The sequence below is a fragment of the Oxyura jamaicensis genome, chromosome 11 (assembly GCF_011077185.1).
Source record: "Oxyura jamaicensis isolate SHBP4307 breed ruddy duck chromosome 11, BPBGC_Ojam_1.0, whole genome shotgun sequence".
Taxonomy (NCBI): Eukaryota; Metazoa; Chordata; class Aves; order Anseriformes; family Anatidae; genus Oxyura; species Oxyura jamaicensis.
Window position 1 is genome coordinate 991,047 of NC_048903.1, and position 16,747 is coordinate 1,007,793.

Consider the following 16,747-nt stretch of genomic DNA (forward strand, 5'->3'; position numbering starts at 1 on the left):
AATTCCTCATTTAGAGGGTTGGGCGTTTTAAGCACAATGTGAATTCGCTGCTTGGTTGTGAAGCCTTCCTGTAGGACAGCATGCAGGACTGCATGGGAGGGATGAGGACATCCAGGCAATGCCTCCACAATCCCTCCCTGCGCCAAACTTGGAGAACGTGGGTGACAGCAAACCACGAACCGCCCGTGGCACCGCTTCATTATTTTTTCTGCTTTCTCCTGATGTCAGCAACAAGCAGGGCTAAATGGCAGCAAGTAAGCACCTAAAGTGTTCGCAACCAGCTGCCTCCTGCAATACCCCTCCAGGTCAGTGTAACCAGATGAACAGAGGCTAAGGAACTATTTTTCATATTCTTAACCCAAGGACTCAAAAAGCAGGAGCCCTGTGTGCACGCTGACAAGCGCTGAATGCTAGGGCTGAGTGTTTAGCCCTAATACCAAACAGCAGGAGAAGGTTGTTTTAAACAAGCTTCTTTCCACCCAGAAAAGAGCGAGTTAAAACCCCAACTTTCATTCTCTTAATTGAAATGGAAAGCCTGGAAGCGCCTGGGGACTTCCATCGCTGCAGGAATAAGGCTTCAGAGAAAATCTTCCCTTGGACACTGTGGAGCTCAAGAGGAACGTGCCAGAGCTGATGGTCAGCCCGCTCTCTGCAGAGTTCTGGGTGCAAGGTGTGAGGGGAAAACAGCATTTGGGAAGCATGGAAGAAGAGGAAGCAGTCTGGTAGGAGCTGTGGGATGCACTGTGCAGACAGCCTAAATCGAAGTGTTCCCTTTACACGTTATCCTGGACCTGATAAAAAAAAAAAAAAGGCATGGAGGGGCCCGTAGGGTAGGGAAAGAGGTACCCAGCCCAGCCTCTTCCCACCTGGACACCCACCTCACGGTGCTCAATACCGAGCTGCAGCGTCCTGTGCCTGATGTCATTACTCTCCTGTGCTCTCGTGAAATGACGGAGGCTAAGCACAGCCAGCCGAAGGCGAGCACAGCTCCAGTAACCTCTGTTGCACCAGGCAAAGACCTGTCCCGGCAAGTGTCTGTGCCCCTGCAGACAAAGCTCGTCTTCACCCAGCTCCAGAGAGCCCAGCCAAGGCCTCGTGCAGCATCGCAGCAGCATTACTGCTGGTCGAAGTTGAAAAAAAAAAAAATTCCACCTGCCCCTCTACTGTACACAGAGTCACAATCTCAGCCAAAACCCGCTGGGGGGGGGGGGGTTCTGTGCCGCCTTCTGCCCCATCCCTCTTGCAGAATTCTTTCAGATAATAATCCCCCCACACACAACGAATTTCGTTTACTAATGCAAATAAAACAAAGAAGCAAAAATCTTTGCGCATGAGTCAGTGCATTGCTCTCAGGTTCTCACACCATTCCTGCTGCCTGAGCGAAGCCTTCACAGGACAATTATTAACGTTGGCACCGCATCAAAAATCCTTTATAAGGTTAAAATAAACCAGGTCACACATTACCCTTCCTTTAGTGAAATACGGAATAACCATAGCCTGTAGCCATTGTAAAGTTGCTCGCAGAGGCTTTATATCTCTCTGGCTGCACCACACCTTGAAGCCACGATACCTGGGCAGGCTCTGAAGGGACAGAGGCAACGCGGAGGTGATGCAGAGGCAATGCCACCTGCTGCTGCTCGCAGCCCCCATTCTTCCAGGGCCGGGTCCTGCCTGGGTGCAGGATGTGGCCCTGCAGAGCCTCAGGGGCTCAGAGACCGCCTCGAGACACGGAGGGTGAAACAGGGCCGAGCTCGAAGCCTGCAGCAGCAGCAGATCAGCCTCCAATCGTGGACTCATTAAACCAATTTGCAGTCTCAGGGATGGGGCTGCTTATTCGTACTGATTAACTTCTGAGGTTGCCGAGGGAGCTGTGGGAACGACCTCGGCAGGAGGCTGCGTGGTCCTGCTGCTTCCCGCTGGGGTGCACCGGCAGCCTGCGGGCAGTGCCTGCTGCCACACGCCCGAAGGAGCTGGGGTTTGGAGGCACAGGGACCTCGTGTGAACCAGCAAGAGACGGGGAGAGCATCCAGCGCTCCAATAAATCCAAAGTCTGCAGCCCGTCTGATCTGCAAGCTGCACCCCTCGTGTCACGCAGGGGGTGCACCCCCTCCAGCAGGCGCAAGGAGAAACTTGTGTGACCCAGGATAAGGGGCCAGTGTCCTGAGAGGAGGGGAGCTAGCTAAACCCAGCAAGGATCCAAGGACAGGGCACTGCTCACTGCCACTTCTGCCCACGCCTGGAGAGCTGGCAAAGCCCAGGAGGGGCCCTCCTGGAGAGCGCAGCCCCCTCCAGGCGCTGCAGACCTCCAGCAGTATTGCCACATCCTCCTCACGGGGAACGGGACACTTGCTCCTTTTCAGCCACCCGGCACAAACGCAAACAGGAGCGCTTTCCAACCGAGCCAGAGAGCATCTGCCCAAGGAAATAAAGGGTCCTGGGACTCAAACACTTCTTTGTAAATAGCACAGGAGGCCCATGAACCCCCGCACGCTGCCACCACACGCTCGCCACACCTCCCAAAAGAGAAACAGGCTTTTAAAATAACTCCTCCATAAATCAAAGCGCTAAATAAAGCCCAGGTTAAGGTCACGTCCGGCCACGGCAGCTTTCACCGTGCCGCAGCTGGGAGCCGGCTGTCGGTGCAGGGCCGGCGGGCAGCGAGGGAGAGGAGAAGCCAGCGTGGTCCCACCTGGGAGGGCAGGGAGAGCCCAGGAGGGCTTCACGAGTGGCAAAGGGGTAGAAACAAGTGGGGTGGGACACGTCATCCCTCCCCTCCATGGTATTACAGGAGCCACGGGTGCTGCGAAATGAATGGAGGGATGAAGACAGTTGTGGCAAAGCTCTGCTCAGCCCTAAGTGCCCTGTTCCCCAGCTGGAGCCGCAGCGAGGAGCAGGAGGCAGGGCAGAGGGGAGGCAAGGACTGCCTGGCAGCAGCCCCAGCACAGGACAAAGAAGCAGGCAGCAGGAAAAGGAGCCGGGGATCAGTCCCAGCCCTGCTCAGGGGACCCACCTACCTCCTCTAGGGCGAGCAGCCGCTGCAGCATGGGCGAGGAGCCTGCCAGGAGGCATCTGGAGTAACAAGGAGCTCCTCGGCCCTTTCTAGGTGCACTCATCTAAATTTCTTCCTGCCTCTGTGGGCAGGCAGAGAGTTACACAGCTGCTGCAGTCATCAGGAACCCCTGCCATGCTGCATTTCCTTCTGACTCACGTTACTCCTCTTTGGGACCCGCTGCTCACCAGTTAAGGCTGGATGCTGGAGACCCTCCTGCAGATTTGGAGAAGAAGTCAGCCTGCCCAGGGAGCGGAGATCCCCAGGGCTACACACCAGGGGACGTGCCTGGGACAGCAGCCCAGTGCAGGGAAGGGCTGTGACACTGCTGGACCCACCCTCCCTACGATTCACTCGACCACCTTGGCTGGAAGGAAGCTTCGTGCTCCAGAACAGCTGTCTGCAAAAAGCTGAGTCTTGGTCAAGGACAACAGGAAGAAGAGGCACAAATCTTCCTCGCTGACAGCCCAGCTGCTGTCTGAAGGCTCCTAAAAGCCATCAGCAGGGTGAGGCCAGGCTGTCTGACGAGCCCAAGGCTTAGGGCAGACAACGCTCCCTTCTAGCGGGCAGGAGCAGCCCATGCAACGTGCTGAGGGCTCATCTCACAGCAGGAATTCAGCTGAAGGACATGCAGCTCTGTCCTGAGATACACCTCCTAACGCCCTACCTGGGCAGCCCAAGAGGGAACTACACATCCCACCGTGCTGCGGATAAACCCAGCGCTGCCTGGCCTGGCAGGACGAGGGGCAACCCGGGGAGGAAAACCCAGGTCCACGGAAACCCAACAGCTCCCGCTAAGGTGCGTGCAGGAGATGACCCAACCCTCCCAGCCCCCAGAACTGGAAAGGAGAAGTAACAGAGAAAACTGGGAAGAGGCACAGCTCCAAGTGCTCGCAGGGCAATGCCTGCCCGTGGCCCCCAGCCAGTTTCTGGGGACTGGGGGAAAGGAGCGGGGGCAGGCGCTGAGCGGGGCCGGCTGCGCCCGTCCCTCCGCCAGCACGGGGCTGCCGTGCTGCGCCGCTTGGCTGGGGCCGCTCGGCTCTCGGCTGACGTGAGAAACCTCGTTTCCAGTAAAAACAGACCTCTGGGCTTTCCGTGAACCCTTTCCACTTTCCGACACCAAGCCTGAAGCTAGGCTGCTTTTCCTTTGAAAAGAAGAAAAAAGACAGAAAGAGAGAGAGAGACATTTCTCTGTTCAAAACCGTCTCTGGCTAAAAGCAAGGCTTGTTTTTCTGACAAAATTTGAGATTTCCTACTCTGTTTCTGCAGGGAGGGGAACCCTCCCATCCCCGTTTCCTGAGCCGCTCTAATCGCGGCGGCAATGAGTTCAAGGGAGAAAAATCTTCCCAGAACAAGTGCCAGCTCCCCCCTCGGCTGCTCGCTGCGAGGCTCGGGGGGAGGCTGCGAGGAGGGCGCCTGGCCCCGGCACCCCGCCTGCCTCGGGACGGTTTTGCTGAAATAACGCGCTATTCGGTCAGCGTTGCAGCTCCAGAGGTAGGCATTCACACCGCCTCCCTGCGAGATAACCACGGGTGGCTCTACCTGCTCTTTGGGCGATTTTCTCAGGTTTTTGGGGGAGAAAAAGCGCAGCACCCGCTCACACACGGGAGGAACGCTTGTGGCCTCGCCCGGGCCGGCCTCGCTCGCGGGCTGCGCCTCCACCAGCTCCGGCAGCCTCGCAGGGAGTGGTGCGAGGAATCATTTCCAGATGCCTCCCCCCCCATTCCCCGGCCCTTCTCCGGGCTGACGCAGCCGCGGCAGCCAAAGCAGCTCCTACTGGGCAGCGCGCGCGGGATTATCATTCCAGGCGCTGCAGGAAAACAAGCGCTTGGAAGCGATTAACTCATGATCTCGCATTTAATTAAACAAAGGGAAAAATGATGTATTTGCTTTTCAGCTCCGAGGTCCTGCTTCTGCGCATGCTGGAGGTCTGGGCGTGCTCAGCGCGTGAAAGGCAGGGCCAAAGCCGGGCCAGCAGCCCTCCAGCCCAGGGCTGGTTTGTTTCCACCCCGGGGAACATCCCAGGTTGCTCTGAAAGCAGAGCACGACCTCCTGCAAGCCTCTGCCTTGGGATCTTACACGTGTCCCCAGCGGGAGCCAGACCCATGGAGACCCTTGCTGGCACGGCAAGGTCTCTGCTGTCCCAGACATCTCCAGCCCTGCCCCTGGGGACCCAGCGTGACCAAACACTGCTCCCCGAAACAAAGAGCAGCGCATGTGGTCAGGCAGCACCCGGCACCTCTTCCACCAGAGCTCCGTGTTCACGTTCCTCCTCTCTTCCCTTTCTTTTAGCTTTTTTAGGTTCTCCGGAGCAGGGCCTGCGGCTTTCTCATCTGTCCTTGCAACACCCAGCACATCAGAAGAGCTGCTGACAACTGCTGAACAGATTAGAGAGGCCAAACCGGGGATGAAAGACAGACCCACAACCCGAGAAAGTCCTCTTGCAGCGGAGAGGAGCAGCACCGGGAAATGGAGATTAGCCTTTCCTTGCGGGGACGTCTCGCACCCTTAACTGAAGCTCACAGCGAACAGGGTAACAGGCAGGTCTTATCCACTGCCCCTGCTCCCAAGGGCCTGCTGCTTTCCGTTAGCAATAGATCAGGGGGCGATACAGGTGCTTGAAGAGCATCTGGAAAACCAGACCAAAGGCCTGTCCTCACACAGACATGCTCCAGCTGAAACAAGAGCCCAAAAGTGGGCGAGAAGGGCTGCGCAGACACCAGCATCCTACAGCTGGGAACCGGCTTATTTTGGTTTAGTTTAATCAAGAGATTAAATCCTTAATCTGAAATAACAGTCTTAGCACAGATTTTTATTTTTTCTCTAATATCATTGGCATAGCTAACCATGCAATTAATTAACAAAGCTGTAATCAGCGCGATACAAAGCCTTGGGCGCTCCCAAAACACCCTTCCCAGCCACAGACTCACGCTGGAAGAGCGTAAGGGCTCGGTGGCCGTGGTTTCAGCGCCCAGCGATGGCTGCGTTTGTGTTTGTCCTCGAGGTCCCCAGGACCTCGCTGGCTCCCCCGGCTTATGCAGCAAGCAGCACCCTGCGCCCTGCTCCCCGCTCCTCCTCGGACACCAGGGCAGGACAAGGCTTGCTAAATCCCGTCGGATATCGCAGACCGAGCCAAGAATTTCCACTTCTACATAAGGACAAAGGCGCATTACGACAGACTTACAACAGAGTCCCTTTCTTACTGGGCTCTTCGTGCAAACACTCTAAAAACCGTTCTCTGCGCCACCCAACAGAAGAAATTGCTTCAGCTCGTTCAGCTGATCCGTTACAATGCTTGCTCCGCTCTCAGCTTCAGGGGTTGGCATCGGTTTGGCAAACCGACCTGAGCAGCAGCGTCCTTACTGTGTCCCATGCCCAGCACCAGGGCTGCAGGCAGAATGGGAGATTTGATTACACAGCCACAAAGCCCACCAAGCAAGCTCTCAGCCAAACGGGTCAGCTCGCTTCGACGCCTTTCAGGCAGGGGCACGAGACCATACCCAACGCCTCATGTTCAGGCGCCCATCTGGGAGCATCTCGCAACAGATGGGCAGCCTCCTGTGCTCCAAGAGAAAACGATAATCCTTCAGGACAGCTGATGAGTGCCAGGAACGATCTTCCCAGGGTCTCCAGTTAGGTTATTGCTCCTCTGCCAGCTTTGCAAATGCTCTGAGCGTGAGGCCGCAGCCAGATCCCATTATTCGGATCCCACCCCTCCCCTGCAAGGTGCACGAGCTCCTGGGGCAGGCTCCCAAGGGCAGATTTTCCACCGCTTGCAGCCTCCGTAACTGAGGGTGGATGCCTCCAGGAAAAGAACACGTTGCAGTCAAACAAGAGCTCCCAGACTCAGCGTGGGAGCTAGATAACGCTCTACGGCCCCAGCGTCCCCTAAGAGATGAGCTGCAGCTCCTTCTGGCTTCAAACAGCCTGCGTGACCACGCGTGCACGAAACGTGAGTCCTGCTACACCGAGGGGGAAAGGAAAGCGCTCCGAAGCCGGGGCAGCGATTCCAGGAGGGGCTGGCTCTTCGTAGGAGAAAACAGTAAGCGTGCGAGGGCTTTTCCTTGGAGGAGCGCATCCCTGCGTGCCCCTGACGTGAGGAAGCAGCTGGCAGACCAGACACCAGCTCAGGTGCCCTCAGCTCTGAGGAAGGAGCAGCCAGAAGGACAGGCGGGCAGCCCAGGTGGCCGTGGCCGTGCCAGCTCTGCCCCGGGCACCGCAAGGAGCAGCGGTCCATGCCCTGCACGGATAAATTTGCTCCGAGACTCTCAGAGCTGGCTGGGGAAAGAACACAGGCACTCGGTCATGCGCTGCAGCCCTCCTGCCTCCGAGCAGCCAAGCCCGGGGCTTAGAGCTGGGTGAAAACATTGCCCCTATATTCAGATAAAGCCCTAAGCGAGCGCCTCCCGGAGAGCTAAGTACATCAGTCATAAATTCAGCGCACTGCTTTTACTGAACTCCTGAGTTAGAAGGGAGTAAACACAGGCCTTTTAAGCTACTCCCTTTATAGCTCTTTTTTTTTTTTTCCAAACAGAAAACAGTCTCACGTGTCCCATTATTTCCATACATATCAAAGGAGGGTGGAGATTTAACTAGAGATTTCTAAAAGACATCTTTGTGCACAGAAGGGATGTATGCCAAAACGTGGGTGGTTATAAGCCCAAACACAAAGGAGAATACATCCACAGGCATTTTTCCCCTTGATCCATTAACGGGCCTGCATACCAGCCTCCTGAGCGTATGAGAGGGACCTTGTTCAAAAGGTAAATGTATTCAGAAAGATGACAACAGACAGCAAATAATCCACATCCTTTAACCACGTCTGAGGCTCGGCAGCGCTCGGGTTTTGTTGGGAGATTCGACAGGCAGCCTCGGGGAAGGAAGGGATCCTCCTGGAGGAGCCTGCGAAGGGAGCCTTGTAAATCAGGCTCCTGCAAGCGCAGCCACACCTAGCGCGGGCTGCGAAGCTCAAGGTGGACACCTAGCTCAGAGCACCAGAACTCCGTCAGCTTTTCCTCCCTGCCCCACCTCGCCCTGCTGGGGCTGGCCACAAGGTTCCACGGAGGTTTTCTCTACCGCACGTCCAGGAGGAGCACGTGCAGCAATCCTCGGCTGCTCCCCGTTTCTCCTCGGCTGCTCCCCGTTTCTCCTCGGCCGAGCCATTCGATTCCATCAGGTCGGCGGCCGGCTGCCCCAGCAGCATCCTGGGCATCCCAGCCCATGGGGAATTTAGGCAGTGGGAAGCGTTTCAGATTCACCCTGTGCTGCTTTGATCTTAATGTTTCAGCTTGGTGTCCAGTGATGAAGAAAAAAAGAAATGTTTCAATACGCATGAAACCTGCCAGGAGCACTCACCACAAGAACAGCCCAATGTTTTCTTCTTTTTTTAAGTGAAAGACTAAACTAACCAACAGGGACGGGGCACTGCACGTGGCAGAGAGACCTGGGCAGGGCCAAACCTTCAGAGCCAACATCCATTCGCTCCCCTGAGCCGCAGGCCAGGTAGCACACGTGGTGTGGAAGCACAGCCCAGAGCATCCCACCAGCACGAGTGGGGAGCTCACCCTCGCAGGCTGTCCTTGCTTTTTGTTGCTTGTATCGTTTCAATCAGCAACACATCCGATCCTGGCCCTGCCACTTGCTTTTCCAGTCCTTTGCTCCACGTAGCTCTGTGCTCTCGTGTCTAGGAGCTGGCTGGCAATCTTTTCCGAAGCAACCAGCAGCAAGACACTCACAAGGCCCTTCCCTGCATCATGCTCACACTTCAAGCCCAGGAGTGGGGCACCCTTGGTGCTGACGGCACCCTCGGGTGGGTGCTTCACAAGTGCAGCTGGGTGTGTTTCCAAGGTTGTCTCCATAGATGATGAGCAGGATGACTTTATTCCTCCAAACCCAAAGGCCCAGGCTGCAGGGAACTCTACAGAAAGGGCCCACCACAGGTTCCAGGTCCCCCTCTGCCCATCGCCCCCATCATCCTGTCTCACACACTGGTGGCTCCTCTCCGCTGCCAGCCAGGAGAGGACTCTCAATAGGCACCAGCTTCACCTCAAGGACTTCTTCCTCTTCAACACCCTCTCTGTTTCCGAAGCAGCCACTGTTCCCTTGTGCCATTTTCAGCAATGGTCTTTTCTTTATACAGTCACAGAGAAGATTTACAGCGCAAGATAGCAGCAACAAAGGCAGCGCTATTCACGCGCACGTGGCTCCTGAGCTCACATCTCCCACGGGGCTACCTGGAAAGCCAGCACCTCCAGCACACACAGCCTGCAGCTACCAAGCACTCCTGCCTTCGTGGCGTACTACGGACCACACGGGACAGCTTAGGCAGAAGCCAAGAGGGCTTCCCCACCACGATGCCCCACCTTGAGCCAGATAAACCTCCAGACAGACCCCGCATCAAACACGGCCACGGCCAGAGGCAGGTTGTTGCAGGATGCTGATTTCCAGGAAGCGCTGACACTCAGTGCACTTTCCTCCCTGGAAACCTGCAGCATCTCACCATAAAAGCTAGCTGTGTTGCATCCCCGCCAGCTACAAGATAGCTGCAGCTGGCCTGGCACCTGGTACAAGGAGCATGTTCACCTTCCCAGGGGGGTTGGAAAGAAGGTGGGCATCAGGCACAAGCTGTCACCCCAGAGAAGATGCTTTCAGACCACTTCCATGTACTCAGGATTACGTCTCCGGGCTTTGTGCTCCAAAATCTTGCTCATTGCTTTGGCACAGAAATAAAGAAAGAAGATCCCCAATGCTTCAAGTTCTTTGTGATTCCCAGACTCATTTCCTTCCCACCCCAGGAAAAGACTTCACTGGATGATAAAAGAAAGGCTCTCTTCTGCTCAAACCCATCCTGCCTGCACAGCAGTGCCACCTGAACTCATCTGCAGGACGACACCAGCATTTGCACGAGCTGTGAAACACCCAGGCCTTGCCCTACACGTGGAGGCTTGGAGAGTGCCACCATGGAGTAGACCAGAAAAGTTCACGGGGCACAGCTGTGGGAGCCCCACTGAACTCACGTGGTGGGTCCACAGTGCCCCTGCTGCCATCGAAGAGCAGCAGCAATCGTCCTATGAAGGGTGGAAGAGCAGCTTCCAGAGAGGAAGCTGGCCCTCAGCCTGGGGACGTCACCGCGGTGCAGCAGGGGAGCGGGGCTCTCGCTTGCTTTGCCTCCGGCCAACCCACCCAAGAGCACAGTTTTGCACGTGCTTGGGTATAAACTATTCCTCAGGAGAAGCCAAGCCGGGACGCGGCTGTCCAAACGTGCATCCTCACCATCTCCTGTGCCCCATCCAGCAGCAGGCAGCGGGCAGGGGGAAGCCTGACTGGGAGGGGAAATCCTGACTGGGGGTCACAGGCAGATCCCCAGCCATGAAAGCCACGATTTGAGCAGGGTAGAGCCCAGCCAGGCTCCGGCCTTCCCTGCGCCACGGGGTCTCACAGCTGCACAAGCCAGTTCTGGTGGAAGCGGGCAGCCTTGGCCTAAGGTACCTTGCACATTTGGTGCTTTGGGCATCCCCCAGCTGCAGCAGCCCTACATGCCATGCCCACGGAGCAGAACATCCTAGCAGTGAAGCACGGCAGCGAGGAATCACCTGCCTCACAGAGAGCTGGGCAGCCTGCAGCTGCACCGTGCCAGCCCTCCAGCAGGGGCCAAGCCTCTGAGACCCCCACAGCCACGGGGAAACCTCGCGCAGGCCAACAGACCGAGCCACGTTCGTTCCGATCCAAATCTTTGGCCTGCAGGGTTTGGTTGATGCACTGGGAAATGCAAGACAAACAGCTCGGAGCTGCAGCCGCATCTCAGCCACTCACAGACCTCGCCTCTGGTCCGCTGGGGCCTTGAGAACGGCCGCCTGCCACGGACCTGGTGTCTGTGGCGAGGCCAACACCCGCAGCCGGGTCTGTTCTCTCCCCACAGGCAGCCTGGCCTCTCGTGCCTGCTCCTTGCAGCTGCCAGGCCTGAAGGCAGCACCTGAGGGCCACAGGGTCCCCTCAGAGCCCTCCCCGATCCCCTCGCAGCCGCCACACCTGGTCCCTGCAGGCCCACCTCGGCACCCGGCCTGGCCGCGGCACCGCTCCGCACAAAGGCCCCTGCTTCAGGCAGCCCACGCTGGAACAAGGGGCAGGACGGGGGATGATCGCAAGGATCAGAGGCACCCCCAGCTTGCAGAAGCACAGCTGAGAGGAAGAGCGCTCCTGACTGGGGTGAGCAGTCAAGGTGAGATGCCTGCGGCAGCCCAGGAGAGGACAGCAACCCACGGCTCCCACGCAGGCACATGAGGGTGCAGAGGAGAGGCAGGGTGGCCAAGGGAAGAGGCAGGCCCTCGAGCTGAGCTCAGGCTGCATGAGCCAGGAGTTGGGCACCTCATCTCAAAGAAAGCCGAGCTTCTCCAGGCCCACAGGCCGGACATTTAAGAGAGAGGAAAGTGCTGCCAAGCGGCGATGGGAGCTGCTCGCCCCCATCACGGACTTTGTTCCTGTGCGTCTCTCGCAGGGAGGCAGAGTGTGGGGCGCCCACCCCACGCACAGCGGGACACATCCAGGAGATTTGGGGCTGCTGGGCCCCAGGTCTCAGCCAGCCCCAGGAACAAAGCATCAGGAGCCAGCCTGGCCCGGAGCAGGATCTCACCTGGGCACCTCTGTGTGTGCGGCACAGCCAGGCTCAGGCCTGCCCTGCAGCTCCCCCCGGGGAGATGGGGTCCTCTGCTGCTCTCAGGGCTTTCTCCAGCCCCCCAGCACCAACCTTGGGCAGAAGAAAGGCAGCTCTGCCCTTCCCCAGGCCCTGTGTGGGGGCAGCGCCCATGCAGGACGCCCATTCCCAGCCCCCAGGCAGGGCTGGCAGGGGCCGGGGCAGGAGGAGAGCCCAGCACCCAGTCTGTGCCTCCTGCTCTGCGACATCCCAGTGCCTTGCTGCAGGGCTGCAGCCCTGAGAAGCACCCAACAGGAGCCCTGGGGCCCTGCAGCCATCCTCAGGGCCAGCACCCAGGGGTGCGGCGTGCCACCCGAGTAACGGGAAGCGCGAGAGCAGCTGTTTCCCACCTCCCGGCGCCGGCTGCCCCGTCCAGCTCCATCCCACACCGCCCCGCTCGAGAGCCCTCCGCGGCGATTTCCTTACCATCTTCCCGGCCTCCTTTATCCCCCCTCACTTCCAAAAGCGGCGTTTTTTCTCGTTTTCCTCCATGTGTGCGACGGGGCGTCTCCTCTCGCCTCCCGACGTGAACTACCGAAGCACTTTGAGTCCCGGACTGTAATCCAAGCCCTCGCCGCCCCCAGCACAGCTCCAACTAATCTAACTCATGACACTACCGAGCAGGGGACCTCGAAGGTTTCTCTGACAGCCAACCCCAGCGCTCGGCGGTGGAGGGACATACCGCAGGGTGCCGCGTTCCCCAGCCCCACGGGGACCTCAGGGACACGGGCAGAGCCAGCGGACGCTCGCGGGCTGCTCCTTACGGCATCGCCGCTCCCCGCGTCCTTCACCGCGCTGCTCAGCGAGGATGCTCCGTGGCAGGGAGATGCTTTCGCCCCGGCAGGTCTGAGAAGCTGCTGGAGGAGAACAAGCCCACCGCAGACATCCCAAGAAGATCTCCAGCGTCGTGGGGAGGTTTCTTCCAGCAAAAATGCCCCCCTCCCTCCTCTTGGCTTTGCTTTTCTCTAAGTTCACGGAGGTTTTTCCGCTCTGCCAGATCGAAGGGAAGCGCTACGGGTTAGGCAAAAACGCTGAGAAACAGCAAAGAGCACCGAGAAGTACTGTTTTTGTAACTTCTGGAAGGAAAACAAGAGAGGCAGTGACCGCTTCAGGCAGCGGCAACAAACTGCATTGGTATCAGGCGAGATGTGGAGACCTCGCCCCCTCCCAAAGGAGGAAGTAATTTAACATGGCAAGTTTCTCCACCCCTCCATTAATTGTTTAAGATGGCCAGGGGCCAAAATACTGCCCGGGAGCGGGGAAGGTCACCGCACAGGCAGGCAACGGCCTCCAGAAGTCACAACGGGAAAGGGCAGAACCACCGAGGTGGAGAGGGAGGGAGGGAGAGGCAGGTGCCGCCGGGCACCCCGGGGTCTGCAGGCGTGCAGCAGGAGGTGACACCCGGGAGAAGCCCTGGGGATGGGGCCAGGGCCTGGCTGCATGACTTGGGACCGCGTGGCCTCGGCAGGGACCGGCCTCCAAGCAGGAGGCCGTGGTGCCAGCACCCTCCCGGTGACAGTCACACAAAGCAGCCCTTGCCAAGAGGAAGGGTGGCTCAGGCAGGATGTGAGGACACAGCAGGAGGGAAGATGTCCCCTGCAGGGACGGGCTCCATAGGCTGGGCAGGAGCAACCGCTCCTCTCTCGGGGAGGGCAGCAAACAGTTGGCCCTAACACCCCTTGGACATGATGGCCTCATGGCACGTTTCCAGACAGACAACGGGTTCGAGCAGTCCTGAGCTGACAGTTCGATGCCACCAGCCCTGTGATGCGCTGCCACACTACGAGCAGCAAGGATGGACGATCGTCCCTGCAGGAGCGCAGCTTGCTTTCCTTCAGCAAAAGGAGACGTCCTCCTAGACGGGATGCGACACGGACAGCGGATCGGAGCACAGCAGCTGCATCACTGTTTGCACTTAGCTTTTACACGCTCCTCGCTTGCGGAGCCTTCCCCACGGCCTGTGACAGCCTTCTCCCTGCAGCAGATCCCCAGCACAGCCATGACGGCCTCCAGCCCACGTCAGGTGAGATCAGAGCATCCCTGCAGGTGCAGAGGGTACTGCAGCTACCCAGTGGTCATCCCCAACATCCAAAAAGGAATTCATGATCTCTGTGTGTGCAGAAGAGTCTTCCCTGTCAAATTCACAGCACAAGGGCAAGGAACCTGGCATGCTTCCCTAGCAGAGCCTGCGAGCACAGATTTGTCTGCACAAGGCTATGTTTGTGAAGCAGTTTTGCCCTTCATATATTCCCCCAAACGCATCTCGCAGCCCAAAGATGTGGCTACGCCTTTGCAACACCCCCCTGCAGGTGCTGGCAGCCTCCCTACGGGCTGTCCCTGTTCTGAGAAGGGCAGCACAGACAGCGACGTCCCCCCGGTGCGCGCGTGGCACGCAGCTGGCTGACAAACCTCCTGCTAGCAGAGGTGCTGAGCTGTCTCTGCTGGAGTCGCAGCCCCTGCCGCAAAGTCAAAGGAGGCAGAAGAGCTCCATCACACCTCTCACGACCAGATGGAGATGTCCTTGCTGGTCCTTCACCTGCAGCATGACGTGCAGGATTCCCTTCGGGAGGCCAGGAGCGACCCGACCTTCAGAAACAGACACGTGCTTCCCTTGGAGCATGACCAGGGCGGTCCCAGGTGGGCAGGGAGCAGAGAACCTGCTCACACACCACTGCCGAACTGGGTGTCCTGCTCCCAGACCTCTGGCAGCTTTCAGCTCTCCTCACCCCTCTAGGAGCTTGCACGGGGCTAGGAGCACAAGGTTGTCTTCTCCTCTAGCTCCGAGTTAGCCGCAGGGGAAGACATTACCAAGCCACCCAATTCCAGCTCTCTGAGAGCCAGAAAAGGAAGGATGGTACCTTCAGAGGAGTGCAGGAGTTTGCAGCATCCCCAAAAACACAGATGAGGAGGGCACCATGTAAGTGTGCACACACAGCCCCAGTCTGGTTTCCATCACCTTTTTCAGCTCCGTGACCAGGGACAGAGCCAGGTGCTCCCCGACCAACCACTTGCTCCCCAGGTGCTGCTCATCCTGGGCAATCACTAGCACGCGGTTTTTGAAGTGCAGTCACAGACGTGGCAACCAAAAGCTCTCCACAAGCTCCCGAGCCAACAGCACACAGGGCAGCACAGGCAACTCGATGGCTGTAGGTGTTCCCGTGCACAGAGAGGGAAGGGGCTGGCTAATAGGGGTAAATCTCAGACCCAGCCTTGCACCTCCTCCCTCTCCCACACCATGCTCAGAGCTCGGGAGCATCTTCCCCCATCCAGGGCTCCCAGACCGAAGAGCTGAGCTCACCTCGCCCCATCGCAGCCGGAGGCGGTGACGTGATTTCCTGTGCCATGGCACAGCGCTACGGGGAACATCGCGGCGCTGTTTACTCATGGCTGGATCCTAATATAGATTTTTTTTTTTTTTTTAAACTGCAAAGTGGCCTTTCCCTCGTCTGCTGCATTGTAGATCTGTTTCCTACACCAGCACATGGCAGACAGCTGCAGCCAGCACTCCAGTGGGTGTTAAACAGCCCCTCTCGGCTGCGGCTGACAACAATGCCGCGCTTGTTCCCGACACAGTCTCGCACTGTCTCCTCGCAGGAGCAGCTCCTCACTCTTGCGCGAGCCCTGCGGTTTCCTCGGGTTGAGTTTTAATTGCTGAAGCCAGTGCAAAAGGCTGCTGTCAGCCGGGAAGGGGCAAGGCAGGGGGCACGGCAGATGAAAGCAGCAAACAAGGAGAGCTCCTGGCACCGGGGCGTGTGCCCAGAGCTTTGGCTTTGCTGGCCAAGCAGACCCAGGTCCTTTGCGTGAACCGACAGGCAATTTTACCCCTGGGGGAACATTTTGCTAGCTCGTGTGGCAGCAGACGAGTTGTGCTCCCTGCTTGCCCTTTGCTGGGCCTGGGTCCTGGAGCTGCAGAGCTTCTCAAGTGCCTGCTGAAGCAGCATCGCGGTCAAGAGCCCCGCGTGAGCTGGGAGAGCGCAGGCAGGGGCCTCTGGCTCTGAGTCCCTGCTAGCCAAGCTCTGCTTCTCTTCAGTTGTGCAAAGCAGGGAAAGCTCAGTGCGTTTACCAAGAGGACTCAGCTGTGCTGGAAGAGACACAGGAGGGAGATGTTTCGGATGCCGGGTAAGGCCATCTTCTGACCTAGGGGAAGTTGTGCAATAGGCACACTAGCTAGACCATTTCCCTACAGCAGCGCGCAGCAAAACCCCCCACGCACTCCACGTTAGCTTAACCTGATCAGCGGTGTCGTCCTCACACAGCACAGGGAACCTCCCATGTCCGTGGGGGGGCTTCCAGGGGCAAGGAGAGCCCGGGAGCAGGTGGCGGCAGCGCAGAAGTCACGGATGACTCCAAATCCACTCCCAAGCATCTGCTCATCGCTGGACCGGGGCTCTCTCCCAGCTATGCAGATGTCCCACGGGTTAAGCTGTGCCCTCCAAGTACAGCTTTGTTACGTTACGATCCCACCGAGCTACCCATATGGGAAGCCACCGAGAAGCAGCATCAGAGCCCACCTGGCACAAGCAGGTGCCTTAAGACCAGCGATGGATACCTGCTTGGAACAGGTTTAACCAAAGGCAAACAGCCGGTGCTGCGAGCCGCCCGCTGCACCGCCACCACCATCTCAGGAGAGCGCTACTCCTGTCCCCATTAGGAACCCAGGAGCGGGTGTTACGTGGTTTAATAACATTTAAACCTTTATTTCAGTTCACAAGCAAGGCAGGCCTTGGCTTCACAAAAGCGCCTCTTGGTTTAACTAATTAATTTGATAATCCTCTATTTGCAATCCTCAAGAGACATTCGGCTTTGAAAGCAAGTAATTACCTCTAAGTGGCAACCCCTTTGTGAGGCCCAGCCTGATCAGGAAAAAAAAAATGTCTTAAGCCAGAAATATAATCGTGGTGTGATTTCCCAGAAGGTCTGGATGAGAGACTACATAACAACAGCTGGTCACGCTCACAGTCTGAAGACGCAGGAGCCACCCAATTACCAGGTCTCCAGCTTACACTTCA

General features: G+C 57.9%; 1 protein-coding gene across 7 annotated transcripts in view; it reads right to left on the reverse strand.

Annotated features, from left to right (window-relative positions):
- PLEKHG4 (pleckstrin homology and RhoGEF domain containing G4) overlaps window positions 1-16,747 on the reverse strand; it is a 91,337-nt gene that overhangs the window by 72,316 nt on the left and 2,274 nt on the right. Inside the window, exon 1 of one of the 7 annotated variants that reach the window (XM_035336441.1) lies at window positions 12,165-12,898. The exons of the other annotated variants lie outside the window; for them this stretch is intronic. Coding sequence (XP_035192332.1) covers window positions 12,165-12,167 — 3 coding nt within the window. The 5' untranslated portion in view covers window positions 12,168-12,898. Of the gene's footprint in view, window positions 1-12,164; window positions 12,899-16,747 lie in introns of those variants that run through there. 7 annotated transcript variants of the gene reach the window in all.